Raw genomic sequence first — 22,666 nt, forward strand, 5'->3', positions numbered from 1 at the left:
AAAAAAATTTAATAAAACTTTATTGAGGTTTTTGTAGTGAAATGAGGAGGTATCATAGAGATAACTTCTCATTTCAACTAACTGGATCAGCCTCATCCATGACTGTTTCCTACAGCGCTTTAACCGGCTTCCAACGCGAGCAGCAGGAAGAAAATAGAAGAACATTTAAATATCACAATATCAAGCTTGTTTTCTGTTTAGAAAGTACAAACTTTCTTCTTTTTGGAGTTTCTTTCAGGAGCGCACACGAGCGGGTATAGTGCGGTGAATAAAGGCTGATTTATGGTTACGCGTAAAATCGATGCGCGTCGTCCCGTAACAGCGACGCAGTAGATTACGTAACCTACGCTGTAATTTCTGCGTTAGTGTAACGCGGAACCATAATTCCCTTTCGCAATCTCTTTTTCGTTCACAATCTCTCCTTCGTAATAGTTCGCTTTCGGGAAATGTGTTTAACGCCAAAGAAGAAAAGTGAGGGGGCACAGTGACTGAAGTAAGCGGGCACTGCCCCCTGGTGCCCCCCCATGGCGCCGACACTGCCATTACCTCTTTAGAAACCTCTGTGTCAGTGACACGCAACACCGCATCTGTAGTGCCGGGCGAGCACCCATGCTGCTTTAAGGGACGCACTTGTCACTTTTTGTTGCGCTGTGAGGCCTCGCACCAGGATCTTGCTGCTGTGCACATAACTTGCTGTTAGTGCTTCAAGTTTCTGCTTCCTTGCCCCTGTCTGGAGCGGATAGGCCACTTTGAAGGTGCCATGCTTTGTTTCGTGGTGCCGTCCGCTGTAGAATTTTTTGCAAACTGCAACAACTTCGTTGCAGATGAAACACACAGGCTTGGTATTTATAAAATCAGGTACTGTTACGGCCCTGGGGCCCATGGGGACGTAACAGGTACTCTTCTCTCCACTCTTCTTTGTACGTCCTACCCTCGCTGTCAACTTTCCTCTTCAGTGCTTTGGACAGTGACATTTTGTCTTGCTACCAATGTTTGTTAATGTCTCTGTGCACACAACAGCACACGAACAATAACGTTCGGATGTAACACGACAATACGTTACTAATGGATAGCCCATCCTGATGTCCATGAAATTGTTAAATGTTTGTTGGTCTCAAAGAAGTAGTCATTTTCAAAATGGAAATTATTCACATTTATTATTGAATCTGTGGAGACGGCAAATAGTTTGCTGATAGCACATTAATGTCTTAAAAGACAGTCTGTGTAACAAGTTGCTGATTAAAGATGGCAGGCTTATTATCACCAAGGTACTATTATAAGTTGTTTCATAACGCAGGCACAGACTGGCGTAAAGCAGTAATAACACACTAATAACAGTGTAGCAAATTAGAGTTACTTTATTTAAACGAATGACTTTCTTAAACTACTTTTTTGTACAAGATATAATAGTAGCCTATAGATAAGAGGACATTTTATTTACTAGAAAAAAAACACGTTTCGTCTGATTGATGTGATGTTCCCACCATCCAGTTGCTCTGAAAATATTGATTCTGTCAGGCATTTCTAGGGCTTATTCTACAAAACAAACATTGTATTTGTAACTTTCTGTGAGACAGAGTTTATTGTTCAGAGTTAATTTTATAACATTTTACATGTTATAAAAAATACAAATATATTCAAGTTCATGAAGTGTTTAAATTGATTAATAAGAGAGTTTAGGAGTTCACCCTCGTGCTCGGCCCTAATTAAGAAAAACAGAATGAAGTCACTGTAACTTTAATCATTTCTTTACTCATTCATCCATTATTACAAAGTCATTTACAGAAACTGCTGTGGAGTAAAAGTCCCATCCCCGTCATCCAACCATCTCCCCTTCTCAAGTTTTAGAAACATCGCACAGCATATTCACAGGCATATGCTTAGTAAGAGATTATTGCACGCAGATCTATAGCTGTATTACAGAGAAGAAATTGTAAAAAAGACCCAGCAATGCTTCGACGTCAGAAATAAAAGCTATCCTATGAGTATGCGCCACTCTTCCTTTAGCTCAGAAAGCACAAACACACACAGTGTGGAAAGATCTGTACAAGCATTCAAACCCGCTTCACGCGACACCTTTAAAGTTACAACAGTTAAATGAAAGTGAACTGTAACACGCACAAAAACACACGTGACAGAGTAGATGTCAAAGGAGGAAACGTGTAGTTGAATCAGAATACACACATGTAAGATACCAGTAGCACAGATTTAAATAAAGCACCATCCAACAAAAGCCTGGTGTCTTGTTGCAAAGTGCTCAAAACTCAAGTGCAAAAATAAGGATTTCACATAAAAAGCCCAGGAAGAGCATCTTCCCAAAAACCGACAAAGTCCCACCCAAAACCACATACAGGACCGTCTCAGAAAATTAGAATATTGTGATTTTATGTAATGCAATTACAAAAACAAAAATGTCATACATTCTGGATTCATTACAAATCAACTGAAATAACGCAAGCCTTTTATTATTTTAATATTGCTGATCATGGCTTACAGCTTAAGATATTATTAATCATAAAACACAGTTTAAAGCAATATTAAAATAATAAAAGGCTTGCAATATTTCAGTTGATTTGTAACGAATCCAGAATGTATGACATTTTTGTTTTTTTTTTAATTGTATTACAGAAAATTACAGAAAACTTTATCACAATATTCTAATTTTCTGAGACAGTCCTGTACATTACACAAGCATACACACACGCACACGCACACACACACAGTTTAACTGCTATAAAAAAGGTAGGAAGTAAATCTTCCTTATTAACTCTAGAAACGTCATCATACTCTACTGTTATTCAGTTAAACACCATCAAAGTCCTATTACTACAGATGTGCATCCTGACTCCCGACTGCTGGAACATCCGTCTCTCTCCCGACCGTCTGCAGCTGCTGTTGCTCCATCAGTAGTGACGTTGCCTAAGCTGCCATGCAAACGTGTGTTTTGCTTCAGTCTCTTTTTTTCTCCAAACTTGAGGTACAGAGTGAAGTTCCCCGCCAGAAAGTACTGCACAGATCCACTTTTGCTAACTTTTTTTTTCGAATTCTGTCTGTTACAGAACACAGTTATGTTTATAAATCATATATAATCATCCTTAGCCACCTTTTAACTCGTCACAGTGAATTGCTGCGTTTAATACTTTTACTTACCTGCTGGCAATCTCACCAGCAACATATAGCCAGACTGTCCGCTGTTACGTTAATAAATTAATTTCACGTCTAAAAGAGTGGGTACTGTTGTCAGTATTAGCATTACAAACTGCAGTATTTAGTTTAGTGCTGGTGTATTTCTCAAGTGTAAGCTCCGCCCCCCCGTGGGCGGGTTTAGGACTGTGCCTGAGGAAGGCACCGCCCGGGCTCGCCCCGCACGTGGGGGCCCGTCACCACTAGTCCGTTGGGGCCGCGACACAGGAGGGTTTTGGCTGCCGTTGAGGCCGTCGGTGACGAGGAGCTGTTACTCCCGGTGATGGGGCCGTTAAGGTTCCTGTATGGCCGCTGCCGGGGGAGCGAGGCCCTCCGGCGGGGGGTAGGCACGGAACCACGGAGGCACACGGACGGGAAACTCAAACCCACCAGACAGCAGCCTGGACAGGAAATGACCTCGTCGCTGGTGTCGGAGGACGGCGCCTGGGCGTCGCTGTAGCCGTTAGAGGTCTGGCCCCCGCCCCACTGGACCTGCTGGCCAATCACCATGCAGGAACCGTTGTTGTTGTCCGGGCGCGGCAGAGGGGGCAGGGAGGGCGGCCCGTTGGAGATGGGGAGCGGCCAGCCGTTGGTCCGGACGGAGGAGAAGGAGGTGGAGGTCAGCAGGGGCTTCACCGGGGTGGAGTTCAGGGTCCTGTCTGCCGGCTCGGGGGATTTGCTACAGTCCATGGGTTCAGTCAGACAAACACTCTCATCCTCCTCCTCGTCCTCCTCGTCCAGCCGCTGCAGAGACACCATCTCCAACTCAACAGGGAGGCCTGAATCCTCTTCCGTCCCCTCCTCTTTCCTATCTAACAAACCCGTCTTCTCTGTAGTGTCTGCATGATGCGAACTCTCCTGCATCCTCCCTGTCAGCCTCGTCATCTCCTTCATGTCACAATCCACAGTCTTGTCCTCTCTCCCTGCCACCTGGGCATCCACCTCTTTCTTCTCCTCCGTTAATTCAGAGTCATCCGGGAAGCCCGGGGTCCGGCTCATCTCCGGCGTGCAGGGGAGGGACTGGCACCTCCTGGGCGGGGCCCGGGTCCCCGGGGCCCCCCGGAGCAGGTGGGGGGAGACGCAGGGATGTGCCGGGAGGGTGAAGGTCAGGGAGATGACGGACTTGCTGGGCGTGTCCAGGAGTTTGCAGCGCCCGCCGTTCAGGTCCTGCCGGAGGGAGAAGGGGTTGACCCGCGGCGGGGTCCCCAGCAGCGGGGGGGTCAGGGCCGGCGGCAGCATGTCCGACTGGCTCCGGGCCAGGCCCTGACGGAGCTGGCCGCGGTCGCCGGGGTGACAGGGGGAGCTTCTGCGCCGGTACGGACTCACCTCGGCGGTTACGGGCTCTGAAAGAAAGACGGAAACATGTCAGTCCATGTGAGAGAGTTCAGTCCCTGATGCAAACACACTTTAATTTCATAAATGCAACAACAAAATCCCATTATCTTTCATAAATGCTTTCAACGTGTATTCTAGGGTTCAACCTGACATATTGATATTGTTAGATTTATCCTAATGCGGCACTTTGATAATATTGTCTTGCCTTATTGTGTGGGGATTTGGGGAAACACATACAAAACTTATATAGACCCTATAGTTGAACTCCAGAAAAGAGTTATAAGAATAATAAAAAGAGTTTCTAATTGCAATACTACTAATAAATTATGTATAGAGTCTTCGTACTTGTATTCAACATTTCTTCAGATTAAAAGAAATAAATTATAATTTAATAAGGCTATGGGTCTTTGAAACATGTTATGTGAGGACTAATGTTAAATACAGATGTGTTTCATTTTTGGGAGTCAAATTATGGAATGGACTTTGTGATGAACTGAAATTATGTAAATCTCTGTTGAGTTTTAAAAAAAATATTGAAAGACAAAATAATGAAGGATTACAATGCAAAATGAAAGCTGCAAGCAGCGATGAACGGGCCCTTGCACTCATGTCCACCGTCCCCCATAAGCATATCAGGCATGACACCACCCAAGACTTCCTATGTCAAATCAGTCAAAAGTTATAGCAGAAAATAGGGACAACCAATCAGAAGAAGGGGCGGGACTAATTCAGGGCCAACGAAGGTCAAGGACTCAATACAGCGTCCATTGACACCACCCACAAATCTCTATGTCAAACCATTCAAAAGTTATAGCAGAAAATAGGGAATATAATTTAATTATGCAGAGCGATTTAGAGTAAATTTTCTTTTCTTTCTTTTCTTTGTATAACTGATAAACTGGGTTATCTTTTGGAAGGTACAGGATGATCCACCTTTCCCAATTCCATTCCATTCCAACAGGTTTGTTGAACTTTGGAGAAATACATTGCAATGGTCCAAGGAGTGAATGTAATACTGTATATGGAAACAATTGCTTTTTCAAATAAACAGAACATTTCAAAAAGAAAAAGCTCATCTTTTGATGGTTTACCGAGGGCAATAGAAGTCTCTCTCTCTTCTTCTCGCTCCATGGGCTCCAGAGTAAAGACGATGTCGGAGAATGAAGGACGCCTTTCTGCACTCATCTGAAAATAAAAACAGCGCAATTATGATTTCCTTTTTTAAGATGCTATCAATGAAGAGAAATTGGTGGTAAAAGGTCAAAAAGTCCCTGGTTGTTTCAAACACAGCAGCTTGGGTTCTGGTTTACGGCGGTGTGTTTACTCACATTACAGCAGGTCACAGCGAGGCTGAACAGCGCAGGGGGACAATCCCCAATCATGTTCTCAAACGCATCCACGTCCAGACCAAAGTCCTGCAAACACAGTCCAAATCACTACTTGTGTATGTTTTATTGTTTGAACTCCTAAAAAGGAACATTACACAGAGGAAAAAAGTTAAGAAAAGATGTGCAGGAGAGGTCATAAAAAACCCAAAGGGCTTATAAGTTATAAGCAACTCAAACATATAGTTGGCTAATTAGTCCCACATTACACTAATGTGGAGCGTTTTTAAGCAATATTAATTCAAACATTCAATTCAATTCAGTTTTATTCATATATAATATAACTATAACTATAACGCTGGATTCACACTGAAAGCGCCACAGGCGTCATCAGAATCAGAAATCAGAATCAGAATCAGAAAAAGCTTTATTGTCAAGTCAGACATGAATCAGACGAGAGAACTTGACTCCGGTTCACACCAATGGCACCATTTATACGGACGCCATTTCTTGGAGGAAGGATGACACTGGGATGGAGGAGGAGGGAAAAAAAAGGCATCTTCACACTGTGTACCAGTGTCAAGGTGTAAAAAAAACCGTGTCAGGGGGGCTGATGAGAGGGGAGCCAGGGAAGGCGTAGAAGATGAGGGGGGTGTGGTTATCAGTAAGTGTGTGTGTGTGAGCGGTAAGTCTGTGAACTTCGCCCCAGAGCTGCTCCTCAGCCATTGTCCTTGATGTTATCAGACGGCTCGGTACAGTTCTGAAACAGGTCCACAGATGTTCCTAGAGAGGGGAGGGCTAGTGGGGGCAGAGTCCCTTGTTTTCATTCCACCAGGGAGATTGTGACTGGAGCAGCCGGCCAAGCTGCCCTGTCAAGGTCAGATTATAGAATCAACAATTGTATTGAAAAGAAACAGGCAGACTCCAGTAATTTTCCATCTGCCTTTAGTCTCTGGTTCCTCAATGGCGACTCCAAACAGACGAATTTGTGATCAATTCCCGCCAAGCCGAGCTTCCAACTTCTCCAAGGTCTTATCCATCTTGCCAATGAGCTCAAAGACCGCCGCTAGCCTGCGATTCAGTTCAAGAATCGCATCCAGCTTGTGGTTTTGCTCTCCCAACGTTAAAGTCTGAGTGTTGGTCGCAGAGCTTATCCCATCAGCCACGTCGGGCAGCTCAGAAAGGGCCAGAACAGCTGTCGACAACTTACATGTTTGTCGATAGACCAGGAATCCCCCCACTCCAATTAGCAGAAATCCTGCTATCATAAATCCAATTATGAAGGCATCTTCAACGTCCTCGACAGACAGGATCGCCAGACACAACGGCCTCCAATGCTTCCAGGAGTCCATAGTGTATCCGGCAAAAAATGTCCCATCGGGGCAAGAGGGCTCCCTTGCCCCCTGACTTCTCGTCGCAAAAATTTGGTCATAGGCGTCCAGCTGCCATCCATTTTCTATGAAAGCGCTGCAAGAGCCGTCGGAGGCAGTGGAGGCAGCGGAGGCGTTGGGAGCGTCAATTTGAAGTTGAAAAATCTCAACTTGCAAATGAGCAGCGGCGACGCCGAGGCAGCGTCCAATCACAGACCGGGATTCCCGAAGCGAGAAGCCTCAATGCAGATTGTACTTTCGTGTACACACAAACGTACACTCATTCACATGCGTACATGAGCATAGCTGTGCACTAACAAACTTATTTTAACAGGAATTCATATATTTCATCCAGCAAACTGACATTTTTGCTGATTTGACTGCCGTTTTTACCTGAACTGCTCATGTAAAACACGTAACTGATGGTTGAGGAGCTGGATGGTTTGAAGTATTTTATTTCCTACATCGATCCAACGCAAAATAATTAAAAACCATGCTTATTAATCATAAAACACAGTTTAAACAATATGACTGTGGCAGAGTGGAGGAGCTGCAGCCACTCAGGCTGACGGGACACAGCTGTGGCCCGTCAGCCTCTCCACCCTGCCAGCCTTATAAGAGGAGAAGCTGCTGCTGAGACGGGTGTTGGACTGGGAAGCTGCTGGTGATCTGTGTTCTGCTGTGCTGGAGCTGAAGCATGTGTGTCCTGTGTTGTGGGTGATTATAATAAAAAGGGTTCTGCACTGAAGCTCCGTGTCCTCCTCTATCCTGTCGGTCGGGCCCCCGTAGCACTCGCCCTGCTACAATGACCAAATCTGCTCCGACCTGGTGTGTCAGTGTTCACCGCAGACAGACTGCAGCTTCACCGGGACCAACGATGATGGTTGATGTTGATCCAGGACCAACCTGGTTAAGGAGCATCAAACTCACTCTTATCTATGAGGAAATAACACTAAAATATAAAGAAGGCTTCCCAAAGTGTGATCCATGGTGAAATAGGAAACTGAAGAAGTGCAGCTATATGTAGACTATATGCACTTTCTTCCTCCAGTTCTGCAGTGCCCACTACAGGGTCAGCAGGCGTTGCAGCGCGACGTAGGCGTCCTGAGCCTCTACAGGTGATTTTTGACGCTTTCAGTGTGAATCCAGCATTACAACAGAAGTTGTCTCTAGGATCTTTCCAGAGACCCAGAACATGACCCCCAATCAATTATTACATAAACATAACAAACACTGGCAGGTAAAAACTCCCCTAGTGGGAGAAAAACCTTAAACCAAACAGTGGCAAGGAAAAACGACCAGCATTGTGGACACAGAGACGTGCGTGTGCTGACGCTACCTCCGTCCTCGGTAAGAAATCCGGATCAGCTTCTATCCGGGCGATGATCTCACACAGGATGATGCCATAAGCAAATACATCCACCTGAACCGGGGAGAGAGAAGCAGTTTAGTCCGTTTACAGTTCTGAGCATGCAGACGTCGGTTAGGGTTCCAGCTACACGTCACACAGAGCACACAAAGAGCACCAATGTTGGTCCCGTCAGAGTAAAAATACAGCCTATTCTTAATATCTGCTGATCTGAAACTGGATCTACATATTCTTGCCATTTCATTAAAGAACTGGGCAGTGTCTTAAACTCAACCGTTGTAATGTAACTGTTATAACCTGCATTTGCAGTAGCATTTTCAGGCATAGTTTGTTTATTTATCTGTTTTGGGATTTTCCCATCGTCCGTGAAAGTTACATGAAGTGAGGTAACCGGAAGGGTTTCTTCTTCTGCAGCGTTCAGTTGCTCAACTCTTCCTCCAACAGTTTGTTTTAACCCTCCAAGTGGCAATATAAGTGAGTCCATTTATCATTGTTAGAGTGCAAGTGTAAACTGTTCCGTTTGACATTTCTATGTAGTTATGTTAATATAACGGCCGAGATCCGTTCGCGGACGCTGTTCTGCCGTAGATCTATGGATACTAGATCAGCCATGTCCAAATACATTAGTAAAGGTACGGTCAAAAATTCTAAGCCACAATACTATTTGTCACATGGATATATATATATGTGTGTGTGTATGTGTGTGAATATGTGTGTAAGTAGATATAGATAGATATAGAGCAGATGGAGTTAAAATAGAGATAGTATGGCGTAAATAAGTATATTCATATAAATATTTATATGGGCATGTGTGTACAAATATATAGAAATACTCAACTATGTATGTATGTATGTATAGGTAAGTGAGTATAATTATAGTCTAGTTAGTTATTATAAATACTTGTTAATAAATGATTAGTGAATGAGGGTAGGATTAAATAAGTTTACACTTCTTACTACTCCTTTTTGCACATTGTGTAAATTAAGATATTAAGTGTTAAAGTATGAAATTCTTTGTTTTTTTGCTTTGTTTTGTTTTCTTCTCTTCTTTTTAATTGATGTCTTTTACATGTACAAAATAAAAAAATCCAAAAAATCTAATCAATTGTCTTAATTTCATAGTTCTCCAGAAGAAGTGTTTTGGGATGCGAGCGGGCGATGCAGGCTTACCTTCTCGTTGTAAAGCTCTCCTCGCAGGACTTCAGGGGCCATCCAGTACGGAGAGCCCACGATGGCCAGAGGCTGCTTCTCCCCGCCGTGGCTGCACAAACACAGTCACGTCACCCGGTGCAATCAGCACAAATCAGTCCTTCTAGCAAACGCTTGCCTTTTCCACTTTACAATTTTCAGAATTTACATGAAAAAATTAGCAATTTTAAAAAAAACTAAAAAAAAAACATAAATAAAAGATATTTTAAACCTCCAAGAAATCATATACTTATATACTTGATAACCCGTTTTAATCAGACCACCCTGTAGCGGACAGTTATATAAAAATCCAATGTTTTCATTTCCGGTAAAACGTCCTTTTTTTGTCATAATTAAAAACATGTAATTTATAATTTTTTTAATTTTCATACTCTTTATCTTAAAACGTGAGTTTGATAGATGAGGTTGCCTCACTTTTTCAGAGAAAAATACAATTTCACTTCAGATTGTAAAATAAAAGCTGCATTTATCTGATCAATAAGTAAATTAAGAGTTATTGACCTTTATTGTTTTAGCATTTTCCTCTTTTTGCATCATTATTTAAAAGAAAATGTCACTGTGGTGGAGTGGCGTAAAAAATATAGTTCATGGATTCAGGTTCATGCATCTTAAGTTACTTTCACATAGAACGCGGCAACATCGCCGGGGTGGCGCAGAGTCGGCGCAGGTGGGAGTAGAGTCGGCGCACTTGCACTTGCAGCTTGTAGATCAGAGACGATCAAGATGGAAGAAAGAATGATCTTGGCTGTGAGTCTGTGTGAGGAGCTGTGGGATGAGACTGCAGGCCTATCGGGACATCAATAAAAAGAGACAAAAGTGGAGAGAAATCTCCCAGAATTTGGACATACCTGGTGTGTTTAAAAGTGGTAGAAATGTGATATTCTTTTGCTCTTTTAACAATAAAATGTTAATTTAAAATAAAATATAGCATTTCCATGCCTCATATCAGGATTAATTGAATCATTTATCAATATATGGTTATGAAACTTTTTTTCGGTCGCCAAGCAACTTGCAACAAATATGTACGCGATGCGCGCAGGCGCGTCCTGCTCTGCTCCCTGCTCTGCTCTGCGCCAAGTCTACGCCCACCCCGGCGGCGTGCGCGGCGCAAAACCGCGTTCTAGGTGAAAGCCGCTTTGCACCCTTGCTGCCGCGGCAACCCGGCGGGGTGTGTCCACTTGTGCCCTATGCCGCCGTGCACCCTGTTGCGCACCGCCGACCTCAGCGGCAGACCCTGCACTCTTGCGCAGAGGCAGCACATACACAATGAATAGGAAAGCCGGCGGCGGCTGCCGCTGTGCGCACTCTATGTGAAAGTAACTTAATACTGAAACTAATAAAAGTTTGGTCAGAAAATCTGTTGGTCAGAGTTGTTTGGGTTTTTTTGTGGGTTACATGCCAGTTCCATGCTGGCAGTGCGTTTACCAGGTAAACATTCATCAAAATGTCATATTATTCTTTTATAATAGTATTGTTTCCTATATTATGTGATTGGAAACATTTACATGAACAGCTTTGTACTTCTGAAATATAATTTGGCACATTTTTACAGCTTATGAGTCTCCCTGTGGACTCCAGTGGCACGGCTTCATAGAACGGCCCACTGAGAGCATTACATGGAATTCACGTTAGTCTTTTGCTTTACATTAAAATTTAGGTCGATTTTATTTTTTTACACTTTTTCACAAAACAAAAGCAAAACTCAACTCACAAAGTTGCAGTTGCAGGGGGCTGCTGTTTCTGTTGAATGGTTATTTTCTTTTAATGAGCTTTAATGAACTCCTCTAGTTTTCTCTCCGAATCTCTCTCAGTCCGGTTCCATGCACATCTAAATCAAGCTGCTGGCAACAATGTAGCTGAGGATTAAACTGGAGGTTCAGAGAAATTCAAGTGTACATGCGCGAGAAGACCATCGATTATTGAGTGAGGTGCATTCGACTCTGCGACACTAAGTGGCGCCACACGCACTTTTACGTTGGCGTTCTTCCGTTTAGTTCTTGGTTGTTCTACTGTGTTGATATTCTGACTTTCGTGGTGTCGTCACTTCCGGAGGGGGAGTCCCGGGGCGGTCGCCAGCTTGGCTAAGCGTGGGTTGCTATACAGGCTGGAATAACTCAGATTAGGAGCATCATCTGGCACTAAAAGCTCCATCTCAAGAGCTTCAGCCCGGTTAAGGTGTACACATGGATTTTAAAACTTCCATATCAGTTGGATTAAGGCAACAATTCAACTTTCTGGTAGTGCATGTAAACGTACTGAGTGATTCTGTATATTCTCCTGCAAAACCTCTCTGCAAAACAAAGAAAATTATCTGGACTTCAAAGAAGATGGGCAAAAACATCTTTAGTTTGGGAGAAATTATTGCGACTGCTGCTACTGTTTTTGCAAACATAGTCAACATAGAAAGAGGCGAGTCGAGTCGGGCTGAGTAGGTTCTAGTGGAAAAGAGCCATATGTTTGGTTCATGGTTTGGGTCGTGACGGTCTCTCCCGACAGACAGGAGTCCAGCAAGCGTGCCAGATAAAGCAGTTTCTCTGTTCAGGGGCCCCAGCAGACCAAACCCCTCTCACCTGTAGTCGGGGATCTTCTCCGCCAGGCCGAAGTCTCCCACCACGCCCGTGAATTTGCTGTTTTCACAGCGGACCAGACAGTTCTGCAGAGGGAAACACACATTTACAAAGTGCAGAAAGTCCACGTTAACCCCAAGATTTTAGAGCTCGTAGAACCACCCTAAACAGTTCAAATAGTAATAAACATTTTCTGTTTCACCTCGTTGTCAGAGAGGAACGTTTCCAACTCTTTGCTGTAACATTTCTTTAGCTCATTGAGGTTTGCAAAGTTGCTCCTGCACAGCTCTCTTATCACCTTGATTCTTCTCATTTTTGGCCATTTAGTTGGTACTGTATGTATTGCTTTTCTGGGGAGTTTTGTACTGATACTTTTGTACAAATTATGCTCATCTTTAGCTTTATCAATGTTTTACAGAGCGTTGGAAGACTGAGCAGCTTTAAAATCCATCTTGCACTCAGCTTCCTTAATGTGTCAACCCTGGTGTATGTGACGGCGTCAGCTTTCAGGTCAGACTCTCCAAGTGTTGTTTCCTATCATACATTCACTTGAGTGTTTGTTTTCCTGTTAGCGTGCAGCAGGGTGGAGCTGTTCTACACCTCCTACTAACTGAAAGGGACGCAGGAATCAAGCTTTGAAACATTAGTGTTCAACAGTCCTGGAAATAAACAGTGTATCCAGTGTAGCCTCTGCACGTATGAGAAGGGGTTAGGCTGCTTTCACACCTGTGGCCCGTTTGTTTTGTTCCGATTCCCAGGAAAACAATTGTTTGGTTTTTCGTTTGTGGCTTTTGTGTTCACAAGGCAACCGTCTGTGGCGGTTCAAAGCTGTTAACAAATGCCATGAGAACCAACTGTTCTCTCATTGGTCAGAAATGAACGTGGGAGGAGTTTCCTCTTCCGTACCCCGGGAAAAACACAATGGTTATAACCCCAAGCGCCTGCCGCGGCGCTTGCGCCGTGCCTGCCTGCTCGAATTGAACATTTTTTAACATCGGCGCGTCCAATAGGAGAGAAGGAAGAAGAGAGAGAAGGGAGAAAGTTGTGTCCAATAATAGCACTGCAAAAACCAGGAATATTTGTCTTATTTCTAGTTAAAATGTCTCATTTTTAGTCAAAAAATCTCCATCCATCCATCATCTATACCCGCTTTATCCTTTTCAGGGTCTGCTGGAGCCTATCCCAGCTCATTTCAGGTGAGAGGCAGGGGTTGCACCCTGGACAGTCCATCACAGGGCCACATATAAACACACAAACCATGCTCACAACCACACTCACATCTCTCACGGTGTTTTATCAATTTAGAATGATCAATTACCTACTATCTACCATCTAACTACCATGCATGTTTTTGGACTATGGGAGGAAACCGGAGTACCCGGAGAAAACCCACGCAAGCACGGGGAGAACATGCAAACTCCACACAGAAAGGCCCCTGCTGGGCCTGGGAGTCGAACCGGGGACCTTCTTGCTGTGAGGCAACAGTGCTAACCACTAAGCCACCGTGCTGCAAAAAATCTCATTACACTTAAAGTCATTACCAGAAAAATAACTTGTTATTTGACAATTTTCCCCTGTTTCAAGTAAATTTTCACTTGAAATAAGTACAAGATTTATCTTCTCATTACAAGCAAAAAAATCTTGTTTTTCTACTTATTTTAAGTGAAAATCTACTTGAAACAGGTGAACATTGTTGTTTTTTCCAGTGATGAGTCTTGTTTTAAGTGTAATGAGATTTTTTTTTACTAAAAATTAGACATTTTAACTAGAAATAAGACAAATATTCTTGTTAAGATTTTGAGTTTTTGCAGTGAGAAGGTGGTGGAGGCTGCACCGACTCTGCGTCCTACCTGGCGGTGGACGCGGCGCAGACTGCGCTCTATGTGAAAGCAGCTTATGAGTGAGTTGTGTCGGTTGCTGTGTGGATTCTGTTCTCACTGCAAACGAACCGCTCCAGGTCTGGAATGGAAGTGACCGAGACCACCTCTCCTAGGATCTCAGCTCGCTTGTTTTGTGCCGCATCCGAGCGATTGCTGTGTTCACATGTACCAAACCAACCGATCTTTAGGGGGAAACGCTCCCTGTTTGGGAAAAACTGCTCCAAACGGGGCAGGTGTGAAAGCACCCTTAATAACTATTGGGCCGGAGCTTCGGGAGCTGCGTGCTGGCCTGCAGTCCCCACCCCTGGTCATCCCGTTGCTGGCCCCCCCTTCTCCTCCCTTTTCTCTCTTTTGTCCTGCAGGTGGTCGTGGGTGGCTTGTAGCTTGCATTACGGAGCACAAGTCTTTTCCTGACCCTGCACCCCAACCTGGGACTTGCTGATTGGGCCGGAGCTTCGGGAGCTGCGTGCTGGCCTGCAGTCCCCACCCCTGGTCATCCCGTTGCTGGCCCCCCCTTCTCCTCCCTTTTCTCTCTTTTGTCCTGCAGGTGGTCGTGGGTGGCTTGTAGCTTGCATTACGGAGCACAAGTCTTTTCCTGACCCTGCACCCCAACCTGGGACTTGCTGATTGGGCCGGAGCTTCGGGAGCTGTGTGCTGGCCTGCGGTCCCCACCCCCGGTCATCCCGTTGCTGCTTCCACCTGCCTGCTGTGCTGTTGCTGTCCCTGACCCACCAGTCTGGCCCTCGGCAGGAGGGTCCCCCCTGATGAGCCTGGTCCTGCTCAAGGTTTCTTCCCTCCTAAAGGGGAGTTTTTCCTTGCCACTGTTTGGCTTAAGGTTTTTCTCCCACTAGGGGAGTTTTTACCTGCCATTGTTTATGTAATAACTGCTCGGGGGTCATGTTCTGGGTATGGGTCTCTGTAAAGCGTCTAGAGACAACTCTGTTGTATTAGACGCTATATAAATAAAATTGAATTGAATTGAAATTGAATAACGTGAGCCCAGATATGGGGTCCTCGCATGCCGACCTTGGAGGTGAGGTCTCGGTGGAAGATGCCTTTGCTGTGCAGGTAGTGCAGCCCCCGGGCGATGTCCAGGGACAGGCCCATCCGCACGGCCCAGGACAGGTGCAGGTCGCTGTCCAGCAGCTGCTCCAGGTTCCCCCCGTTGATGTACTACACACACAAACATTCACATTATTAGTGAAGCAACATCTTTGGAATCAGTATAAGTAACAATTACAGAACATTGAAATAGACATCACTTAAACAAGCAGCTTCCACCGAACATGAGCTGCCTGCTCAGGTAGAACCAGAGTCCCAGCTGAAGGCACATGTCAGTCAGCTGGTGATTAAATCTTCGCCATTTCCACTTGTTTTCCGCCATGATTTTGGCAATTTTGGTTCTTAGTGAGATATTATATTACAACGTCAGCGTATATCCATATAGTGTAATGATCTTACATTTTTAATTTTCAATTTAATTTTCCATTAAATTTTATTTATATAGCGTCTATTACAACAGATGTTGTCTCTAGGCCTTTCCAGAGCAATTACTAATTATTAATGAATTTATTTTAGCTGATAAACACACAGAAATTAATCAACATTAAGCCTGGCACAGACACAAGAGGTCTAGATCAGACACGAGGGTCTGGCATCGCAACTTTTTTCTTTCAAATCTTCTCTGACAGCACAAAACCTTTAAGGCTTCAACGAAAACTCCGGACCCGTTAAGTTTACTGCTACCATGGCAACTTAAAACAAACTCGGTGCGTCCGAAATGCCATACTAAACATTATATACTCAAAAAGTATACTTAAGTTCGGCACACTTTTGAGTAAATATCAATAGTGTTTAGAGTTTTGTAAGCTATAAGAATTAAAATTTTAAAAAAAAGAAGGAAAGAGCAGCCGGTTTAGTCAAATGAACCATCTTGTCCAGTTTTGTGGACATTGCAGGGTCAACATCGACCTCTAGTGGTGAAACTTAACACACAATTGCATGTGGATATCAGTTTGATCTGTACCTAATTTACCACAAACACACACAGATCACTACTGCTCTGGCTCATCTTAGTATCCACTTGTAGTTAGTTTCTAGTTTTTCACCACGGGTGTTTCAGTTTTTTAGTCTTATTAGATATATTGTAGTAAATATGAAACACTGAATGAATGAAATGGGACCCTTGATAAAACAAAACTAAGTGTTCAGGCAGTTTTTGAAGCCTATAAATGTATTAAGCATAAAAGAGAGAAGAGCAGTCTTACCTCAGTCAGAGCGTGTAGTTGACCTTCATGCACACAAACTCCAAGGAACCTGGAGAGAAATGAAGCAATACGGTGGAAAATCTATCATTCTATCTATCATCTATCATTCTTCCCACTCGTCCCTTTGCACACCATGTTTACAGTCAAGCCTCTGCAGAACAGAAAACACGACTCCGGCATCACACTATAATGCCAACCAAGAGATGGATCTCTGAGGGCCAGTTCATCTGGACTCTGCAGGATTTAAGATTCATCTGTAAAACATTGATGATAATAGTAAACTGCAGAAATGTTTAGAATTACTACAAGAAGAAAATGACTGTTGTGAGAAATATGTTTTCTTTTGATTTCACTGATTAAATTGATCTGGATGGAGACTATGGCTGTCCTCCCTGACATATCCATCAAATTTCCATCTTCCGGGATCAATGTCTGTAAATCAGGGTAAAACACAGCACGAACGCAGGGGCCTCTGTAGACAAGGATTACTGCTTTTAGAAGCTGCTACTTATGGAACAAAAATTAGACAATAAAAATAGAGATGATGGAAATGAATGTCAATCGGAAAAAAAGAGCAGTGAAAATGAAGCTGACGGGAAAGCTGACGGGATAAAGCATCACGTTATTCAATACATGTGAAAGTAATTGATTGAAACAGGATTGAGGTTATTACAAACATGTTTATTATCCACAAAAATGAGTGGATACAAGCAGACACCCAATCAGAAACAGCTTGGTCGGTGGAGGTCGTCGCCATGGCGATGGCGGTTTTGCAGCCAAGCACAAACGCGAAGGAAACACATTTGAGACAGAAAGTGAACAGCGGGCTGTTTTCACCTGTTCTTTGGGAACAGAGGCGAAAGACGGGAGACGATTTCCATTCACATACATTTTCATTACTTTAGCATTTCCATCCCTTTACCTTTATCCTTTCTCCCTCGATGCCTTTCTTGACATGATAAATCGCAGCTTTGTGTCTTTTGTGACATCACTGTTTTGATCAAATCCCATTTAAATGTATCAAATAACTTGAAAATGTATTCCTCCTGTTTTGAGTTCAGCTCCAATTCTTCCAATTCTGTCTTTGAAACGGGAAAGTATTGGATCGTTTAAGGGGACAACGTTGCAAGTAAGTAAACAGTAAGGTGTAAACATTTTATTAATCCCCAAAGGGGAAATAGTATGTTGCAGCACCGTGATTATTTAAATGTCTTTAAAGGGCCACTCCAGCTGTTCCAGCTGTGGGCAGGAAGGACGTGTTGCAGCAGGTCAACACGCTGTCGTTGAGTCACTTAGTGGTGAAGAGGGTTAACATGCTCTGAATAAAGTCTTTCATTTTGGTTTAATATTTAGTCATGTATTTTTAGTTTTTTATATGATTTGGATTATTATTTTGTTGAGTTTAGCTCAGTGTCAACACGGCATGCTAACCCACGCTAATTATTAGGCCTGTGTTGAAAAAATCGATTTCCCAATTCTAAATCGATTCTCATATTAATTCCTAAAAAACGATTCATATGTCTAAAGATCGATTTTTTTTTTTTTTTGGGGGGGGGGGGGGGGGGGGGGTTATTTATTTTTTCTTTATTTATGTTTTTTTTTTTTCATCATTACATTACAACTTTTGGTTATTTTTTTGTTTATCCCCAAAAAAGGAATGTTTTGTTGGACACGAGAATAACTGGTGCCATGTTTTTGCCTTTAAATATGTTTAAAGGTATGAAAACATTAAAGTGTTAGGTTATAATTGCATAAATTATCTATATTTCATTACTTTATATACTGTCTCGGGGTTACATTTGCAAAAAATGCTAAAAACCAAATGCTCAAAAATAAAAAACCAAAATAGACCGAAAATGGAACAAATAAAACCGATTTCATCCGTCTCTGTTTCCTCCCTGGATCTGTTTGGTAATTCTGCCACACGATGTTTCTGAAAGCAGTTCCATCAGCTCCTAAAGTTTTTTTCCCACTTACTTTCTAGTGACAGACCATAAAACAAGTGTGAAATACTGGCTAAAGCGCAGCCCATTGAAGATGACCTGTTACCTTAGCTCCTGCTCTGCTGAAATCACAAGCCCCTTTCACACAGCCAGTTCGAGGCGGGAACGTTGCGCCTTTAAGCCGCCTCGCTGTTCTGTGTGAAAGTCACGGAGGCGGAATGGGGGGGCCAAGTGGCCCCACCAATAAGCCGGCAGCGGAGGTAGTCACAGAGCCGAAACGGGGTCTGTGTGAATGACACAGCCGGCATGCCGGGGCCAGCCGGGGCCAGCGCTGACGCTGACGCTGTCGTCACGCCTCTGATTGCGGAACGCCGGCATGCTGTGTGAATTTACAGACGGGAGCGGCGTTATGCCGGCGTTGTATGGTTCTGTGTGAACCAACAAAGGCGGCGTATTGGCAGGACTTCTTTACACCAATATTGCGGAATCTCTGTGTGAAAGGGGCTACAGTTGCATCCACTGCACACAACAATTCAGTAAAGGACACGCCCACTCCAGCTGTCCTCCACCTGTCACTCAACAGGACAGGGACCTCACATCGCTGATCAATACTGACGACCCTCATCTTTCAGCTTAGTTATGTCTCTAAGCGTTTAGTCCTTAACGGCGTCTGAAAACTTGCTAAATCCAGCTACAGTCACCTGGAAGCTCTGGGTTGGAGCCCCACGTGGGGCGCTGCCTCAATGTTGCCCTGATCAGGTGACAACAGATCATTTTAGCAGAACTTTTAACCTAGTTACATTCAGGATCATTTCCAGGACAACTTCACCGATTCCAGGACATTTGTATCCGTTTGTATCAGGTTATGTTGAGCAGGGAAACATCTAAAAGATGCAGGACATGGCCCTCGAGGACCAGGAATCGCCCACTCAAATGTCAAGAATTGATTCGATTCCGATTCTTAATATTCAGAATCGATTATCAAGATTTGATCCGGTTCGATTCCGATATTGATTTGGGTTAGTGTTATTAAAACGTTTTTTTGAGCTGTTGCATGAATTATATGACTGTGTAGTTATGCAACATATTAATACTAGTATTATATTGAGATTCAACAGCAAGTATTTCAGCTAATGATGCTGTAAGGACCAATCAGCTCCCAGAATGCTGATAGAACTGCTTTCAGAAACATCGTGGGGCAGAATTATCAAACAGATCCAGGGAGGAAACAGAGACGGATGAAATCGGTTTTATTTTTTCCCACATTCCATTTGAATTTTTTCCATTTTCTGTCTTTTTCGGTTTTAAATTTTTGAGAATTAGATTTTTAGACAGTATAAAGTAATGAAATATAGACAATGTATGCAATTATAACTGGAAACTTTAATGTTTTCATACCTTTAAATATATTTAAAGGTAAAAACATGGCACAAGTTATATCTCGTGTCCAACAAAACATAACTGTTTTGGATATAAACAAAAGAAATTGTGATAATTGTAATGATGAAAAAAGAAAAAAATCGATCTTTAGACATATGAATCGATTTTTAGGAATTAATATGAGAATCGATTTAGAATCAAAAAATGTATTTTTTCAACACAGGTCTACACTGCTTTGTTTCACTTTATCCCTTGTTTAGCTCTTTATGTTGGTGACGAGGAAAGTTTGGACAAAAGATGAACAACTTTAGGCCATCAGACCGAAAGTGGACCTGACGACCACTTTCAGGAGCCGACTTCAATGTACAAGTATTAAAAAGATTTCACTTCCTCCACTGACCACTGGGGCCTGGCTCTGGCAACAATCTCCAATGACCCTCGTGTTTAAATGTCCAACTTTGTAACAGGAATTGACATATATAGAGCCTTGTTCAAAAAATGGTTTGTCTCCATAGTTAGATTTTTAAGACAGCTGTACAGGGAACAAAGAGGCTTCAAAAGCACCTGTGTGTGATAGGGATGGCCAGGATTAATCGATGATCGATTACTGATCGTTAAGAATTTTGTGGATCTCGTGATTTCTTATCGATCAAAGTAGAAAGAAAAAACGTCGGTAGCAGTGCATCCTGCTCTCAGGCTACCATCACCGCAATCTATCGCAATCATATCTTTATCAACAAATCAGTATGCTGCTGTTGGATTTATTTTATTTACTGTTAGAAGTGGACAGTCATCACCACTGTGAGTAAGTTACTTTTGTTAAGTCCACTTCTTACACAATCTATACTCAAACCTCAGTTTTACTCCAATGCAATGCATGGACTGCGCATTTCTGAATCTTATTTGTCCTCCAGGCCAGTTTTTCTGTGAATATACGCGTGACATCAAGTGTTATTATTGAACAAGTTAAATATAGGCATACATACTGGCTATGTGATACTGTACCACACTGATCAACCAGAAAGGAAACAAAATCAAGTTTTTCAATATGTTCAGAATATGGATATGCTTGACCTACCTGAGTATGTTGGGATGGCAAAGCCTGTTCATAAGCTGCACCTCTCGAAGCATGTTAGCTTTGTTGCTTGCAAGTGTGTTCATTTTCAGCGCCATCACCTGACCTGTGATCCGATGCTGCACCTGCAGAACAATCAATGAGAAACTCAATCCCACAGAGGCAGAAGTACTTTTGATGTTTCATCCACAGCACAAACATGCTCGGAGCCTCAGTAAGCCACCTGAGGCCGGCAGGCACCCGGGGACTCCTTCAAAGTCCCTTTGATGTCTTTTTGTTGGTTCAGCTTCCAACATAATCCTGCTTTATTTTTTTTGTGTTTATTAAACAAGTTTGCGAAAAAATAATGTCTCAACTACATATCTACTGAAACGCTTTTAAAATGTAATGCATCATCAATAATGAGGATCCATTCATGCTGATCATGGGTCATAAAGAGGTCATGATCAGCTATCCATCAAGGTCTCCACAACTCTGTTAATGACCTGTTTATTTGAATCAGGTGAAGCAGAGAAACATCTAAAACGTGCAGCACAGGGGTTTCTGAGGGCCAGACCACTGGTCTGGAGACTTCTACACAAGGTTCTTTACTACAGTCTCCCCAGTGCTTCTTGCCATCATACACACAATCACACACCAGTGTGTGCATCAGGGACACTGGGATTGCCCAAGGACAGCTTGACATGTGGCCTGAAAGGCCAGGAATGACTTTCTCAATAGCAGATGACTGTTCCACCTCCTAATGCCCCAAACACAGATGCTAGAGCTTACAGAGAATCCTAAACATGAGACGAAACGCCGGGAACAGACTTCCGCCCAGGTCCGTGGAGCGTGACTCTGGAGGACCTGGACTGGGGGGCACAGCTTAACACAGTCTCAGATAAGACCAGGGTCTCAAATTAGATTTCAAACTTGGAGGGGCAAACAATAACTTCAGAAGTTGCAATGAACAAAATTTTATTTGATACTGGTCATCCCTTTCAGCCACGCGAGTGCTTTTGTTTGTCAGGAAGGAAGATGGGAGGATGAAAGATGCCGCTTCCCTGCGGTACACCTCAGAAACACCTTGGCAAAGAGAACTGCCCTGCTCCAGTCTAACCGCCCTGATGTGTTTTTGGAAAATCACTGCTAAAGTGTGTTTCTGGATCTCTGTTACAAAGCTGTTGTGTTTTTGTCTTTGTTCCAAGATAGCGCTGCTCATGGTGGCAGTGTGCTGCAGCCGCTCTTTGATCCTTACCAGGCTTTTATGGCGCTTTTACACTAGTAAAGCCCATCGGCCCGACTCGACACGCATCGTGTCGACCCGCCTTGACCTTGTTTCTTTTCAATACCCAGATCAGACGTAGGCGGGGTTGGAGCGAAGCTGCTGTGACGTACTCGATTGTGCGATTGGGCCAACCCCCTCACCAATCGGTGGCCTGTAGTGTGATGACGTCAGATGCAGCCCGACTCAGCCGCTTAGAACCTCGGCAGAGTAGATACAGAAAAAGTATCTACTCGGCACGTTAGACCCCTAGTGGAAAGGCGCCAAACCGTGTGGAGGCGAGTCGAGCTGAGTAGGTACTAGTGGAAAAGCCCCATTAGTTTTTCAACATGGTCTGTTCTTCTTCATCATCATCAATATCATCATCGTTTGTTTTTTTATCTTTCCACCCAGGTTTGGATGCTGTGCTGCTTGAAGGGCTTCCTTTGTTCCTTTTCATTTCTTACCACCTTTTATAATGAATATCCATAATAACTAGAGAGATTGAAGAGGACAAAGG

General features: G+C 43.4%; 2 protein-coding genes across 2 annotated transcripts in view; both read right to left on the reverse strand.

Moving 5' to 3' along the window:
• The window catches only part of LOC133447791 (uncharacterized), a 779,477-nt gene that overhangs the window by 578,720 nt on the left and 178,091 nt on the right, over nucleotides 1-22,666 (reverse strand). The gene's annotated exons all lie outside the window — the stretch shown is intronic.
• Nucleotides 1,586-22,666, reverse strand: part of LOC133447442 (dual specificity testis-specific protein kinase 2-like) — a 38,299-nt gene continuing 17,218 nt past the window's right edge. Inside the window, exons 3-11 of the mRNA XM_061726128.1 lie at nucleotides 20,907-21,028; nucleotides 16,506-16,554; nucleotides 15,265-15,411; nucleotides 12,362-12,444; nucleotides 9,753-9,843; nucleotides 8,553-8,636; nucleotides 5,847-5,933; nucleotides 5,610-5,703; nucleotides 1,586-4,526 (exon numbers count right to left, since the gene is read on the reverse strand). Of these exons, the coding sequence (XP_061582112.1) occupies nucleotides 3,325-4,526; nucleotides 5,610-5,703; nucleotides 5,847-5,933; nucleotides 8,553-8,636; nucleotides 9,753-9,843; nucleotides 12,362-12,444; nucleotides 15,265-15,411; nucleotides 16,506-16,554; nucleotides 20,907-21,028 (1,959 nt within the window). The 3' untranslated portion in view covers nucleotides 1,586-3,324. The remainder of the gene's footprint in view (nucleotides 4,527-5,609; nucleotides 5,704-5,846; nucleotides 5,934-8,552; nucleotides 8,637-9,752; nucleotides 9,844-12,361; nucleotides 12,445-15,264; nucleotides 15,412-16,505; nucleotides 16,555-20,906; nucleotides 21,029-22,666) is intronic.

The sequence above is a fragment of the Cololabis saira genome, chromosome 1 (genome assembly GCF_033807715.1).
Source record: "Cololabis saira isolate AMF1-May2022 chromosome 1, fColSai1.1, whole genome shotgun sequence".
NCBI lineage: Eukaryota > Metazoa > Chordata > Actinopteri > Beloniformes > Belonidae > Cololabis > Cololabis saira.